This window comes from Benincasa hispida, chromosome 5 (genome assembly GCF_009727055.1).
Source record: "Benincasa hispida cultivar B227 chromosome 5, ASM972705v1, whole genome shotgun sequence".
Lineage (NCBI taxonomy): Eukaryota > Viridiplantae > Streptophyta > Magnoliopsida > Cucurbitales > Cucurbitaceae > Benincasa > Benincasa hispida.
Window position 1 is genome coordinate 44,486,160 of NC_052353.1, and position 4,180 is coordinate 44,490,339.

General features: G+C 27.8%; 1 protein-coding gene across 1 annotated transcript; it reads left to right on the plus strand.

Moving 5' to 3' along the window:
- The first annotated feature begins 1,551 nt into the window (after positions 1–1,551).
- On the plus strand, positions 1,552–3,877 carry LOC120078215 (protein RADIALIS-like 1). The gene is made up of 2 exons (XM_039032441.1): positions 1,552–1,851; positions 3,566–3,877. Exon 1 carries the CDS (start codon positions 1,608–1,610, stop codon positions 1,848–1,850), a length of 243 nt encoding a protein of 80 aa, XP_038888369.1. The 5' UTR covers positions 1,552–1,607; the 3' UTR covers position 1,851; positions 3,566–3,877.
- The last annotated feature ends 303 nt before the right edge of the window (positions 3,878–4,180 follow it).

The following is a 4,180-nucleotide window of genomic DNA, read 5'->3' on the forward strand; positions in this document are numbered from 1 at the left end:
TACACCAAACGTAAAATATATTAGATATAGTACTGACAAAAGGGTAAAAGTGGAAGAATAAAAAATGGGTATCGGAGCTAATGATTTTTTTTTTTTTTGCTATACTTGTAAATTTTAGAAAATAATTGCTAAATTTACAATTTTTATAATTTCTTTTTGGTATTCTTGCAACTACCGCAAATTTATTATGAATATAAATTTTGTTATAAAGTTTTACATTTTAAAAAATATATTACTAAGGGAAACTACAACCAAACGTGTTCCAAGTTGTATAAAGCCGTTGTCAAATATAACTTTATTTTCTTGTATTCGATATTTCCAAAAAATGCATTATTCAATCAATCATAAGATGGGCCCATAATAGTATATAGTGATGGTTGTTTGGAATTCAAACTATTCCATATCCTTGATTTATTTATTACTTTTTTAGGTAAAATAATATTTACATTTATACTCGAGTTACATTTATGTACTTTTTCTGTTGAGAATTTTAAGTTGAAAAACTATAGTTACCTCACACTTTTTCATAATACATATAAATTTACTCTAGTTCAATTGATTTTGAGATTAAATTCTATGTCTATCAATCGATGATAATATCAGATCCATAAAATTCAAATAAATATGTTATCTAATAAAAAAAAATCCAGGAATAGTGAATCCAAAAAAACACCATATATATATATATAGATAGATTTACTCCTCTATAGTTTTGCACCTAGATGTACAAAAGAGAAGTTGCAAAGTTAGAGCACATCAAACTTGTATTTTGTGGTTATTAGAAGGCGTGTGCAATTATTTTGATAATGTAATGTAGTCACGTTGACGATCTTATTGAATACTTTATTTTTAATTTGGAGTTGTTTAATTATCGAAATCTTATCGTATTTCTAATCAAGTCAACTTTATTTACTCTAATAAAAAAACCATCATTATTTTGGAAGTATAAAGCTTGTGAAAACCAAAACTTATTAGAAGTGAAAAAATTACATGGATTTGGGATGACATTTTTTATTTTGATAATTTTCAAAAGTACTTCCAAACCCTTTAGAAAATACTAGTGCTTCTAGAATAGTACTATTGGAGGGGGAAAATAACTCCTTGGAAGATACTGATTCTCCATTTCCAATTGTTTTTGCATCTTTTGTCCTTACTACATCTTATGGTTTCTAAAGAGACAAATCATTGAAATGCTCTTTGAAAGGAAGAAAAATATCTCATTGCCCAATTGAAATTACCCCCACCTATGAACCCAACAAATAAATATTCGAGCCATAATTTTATCGACAATTTTACACCATTGAATATGAGAAAAAAAAAAAAAAAAAACTATAAAAATAGTCGTATCCAATGATTATCACGAAATAACAAACTGATTGTTGTAGCCTGATCGAATATTTCTTTTTTTCCAATCAACCCTTTGGTTTCCTACTTATAAAGAGAACCCTCTGCCCATTCTTTGGGACACACATTATCATTTCTTTCCTTTAGCAAACTTTTGAATCCTTCTTTCAAACCTTTTTTTCTTTTCACTTCTTCAAAGCAATTGAAGCTTCCCTTTATTATTTTTCTCTATTTTTGAAACTTTAGTATTTTTTTTTTTACCAATGGCTTCAATGTCTTCACATGGATCTGGTTCATGGACTGCAAAGCAAAACAAGGCCTTTGAGAAGGCATTGGCAGTTTATGATCAAGACACACCTGACCGATGGCTCAATGTTGCAAAAGCTGTTGGTGGAAAAACTGCTGAGGAGGTTAAAATGCATTATGCACTTCTTGTTGAGGATGTTAAGTTTATTGAGTCTGGCCAAGTTCCTTTCCCTTATCGAAGCTCAAGAGGCGGAAACTAAGGTAATATAAATTTTTGGATTGATTGGTGATTTAATATGGGATTGGAGTAGGAAGTTCGGTGTGTTCGAATTCCTTTAAATGCCATTTCTTTCTCGCTTATTATTGATTTCTACTTGTTGTGGGTTATCCTCAAATTACGAAGTACCCAAATGAAGGGAGTATTAAAATATTTGATATAACTAAATTTATCGTAACTCATAAATATATGTTTTAGAGTAAATTAGTGGTTCATCAAACAATATGATCAACAATGACAAAAATATCTGCAAAACAAAAAAAAATTGTGGCAATATATGAATGAACGTCAATGACAAAAAGATTGCAGTAGTTCATATATCTTTTAAAGATTGTGATGTCTTTTCTTTTTTTACAATGATCTTCAACCGGATGTCTGTTTAGAATCATCACATTGTTGGGTTGGATCTCAATTTTTTTAAAATCGAATACCCTTTTGGACTTCTCGACCTTTTATATCGTATAGATAACACATGTGATGTTAGCTCAAAATCAATTGGCCAGATGAGACTTCTTTAGATTCACTATTTTTAGGTTAAATCTTAATTTTGAACTGAATACTCATTTCGACGTTCAAAAACTCAGGTTTATCTAGTGATATATAATTTGGAAAGAAAAGAACTATTCTACACATCCTTCAATATAAGTTATTATTGACTTTTTATATGGAGGTGCATTTTTAATGGATTAAAAAAACTAGTGGAATTTTTACAATTGTATTAAATGCAATATAAATAGACCAATAAAAAAATATACCTTAAAGAAAAATTAGTAGAATACATGTGTAGAGAAATGTTTATTTTATAAATAATATTTGTCTACTCGCTCTAACTCATGCATCTATGTTTCCTCCATGAAAATCAAGTCTTCATATATTATATATTTATAGTAGAAGTTTCTATAACACATCATGTAATCTTTAAAACACACACATATCCCTCTTTTGATAAATGGCTTTTTTTTTATTTTACCTAGAGAGGACACATAATTAAAAAAAAAAAAAAAAAAACATTGAATTCAATTATTATTCTTATAGTAATACAACGTAGTATCACAACAGAAGGTCATCTAATATATTCAACGAAATAATCGATTGAAAACCTATATTTTTGTCCCTAGTTAGTCGTGTTTTTAACTGATCTAGTTGAATTCAAATGGGATATTCTAATTATTTTTCATGAAGAAAAAAGAAACCCTAACCTAACCCATTGGATTTTGAATGATCTCTAACTAGCTTGCAAAAAAATTATGTCTTTATACAATTTGTATGTATATGAGCAGAGGAATGTCAATATCAATGAATAGCTACATGTTTAATGGCTACATGTTTCGATAAAAAACAATATAACTCATGATCTTGTAAGCTTTTTGAAAGGTCCTCTTTTCTTCTTGTTCTTTGAAACTAAAGCTGCACCAATCCCTCACCATTGGCTCTTCACACCCAAACAAAAACAGCAATTATATATATTAGGGATAATAATAAGAGTTGTTATCAAATATAGGAAAATGAGTCAATTAATTTTAAAATATAGTAAAATGTCACTATCTATCATCAGTATCTATCACATTTTGCTATATTTGAAAGACATTACAGCAGTTTTGCCATTTAAAACAATTATCTTAATAATAATATATTATTTCTATAAAATAACATTTTTGTACGTATATGTTTGATTTTTTTTTTTTTGTTTGTTCTTAGGATGAAGAACATGAAGCTCCACCATTGAGATTGATGGTGAAGTAATGGAAGAATAAAAGAAAGGAAAGAAGAATGAACCTTTTGCTCTAAAATATTGTGTTTTTTTTTCAATGATATCTAATGTTATTAATTTATGTTAAGCTTTAAGTTATTGGTTAATTCCCTGTATTATTGTACATCAACCTTTGATTTTGGGAGGATCAAAAAATTCAAAAAGAATTATATTCCTTCCTTTTTCTTGAGGTTAATGAATCTATAAGTCTTTTATATTGAAATATAATTGCAATATATGGTTAAATTTTTACCTTCTCATTTGTCTCAATCATATAACTTTTTTTTTTCTCCCTGTTATTTTAGATTTTAGTTCCACTAATTTATAGAAATGTACTCGAGAAACAATATATCACTAGGATTACGTAAGATGAAAAATACGTAAAAAAACGTAATGCACGCACATGCACATTCATATACATTTTAATTTAGGGTAATTGAAATTGATAATACTTTTAGGACTAATAATTATATATATAGGTATAGGTTTAAAGAATTTCAAAAATGGCAAAATCTTTAAATTATAGACTTTATTACTGATAGACTCTTATTAACGTTATAGTC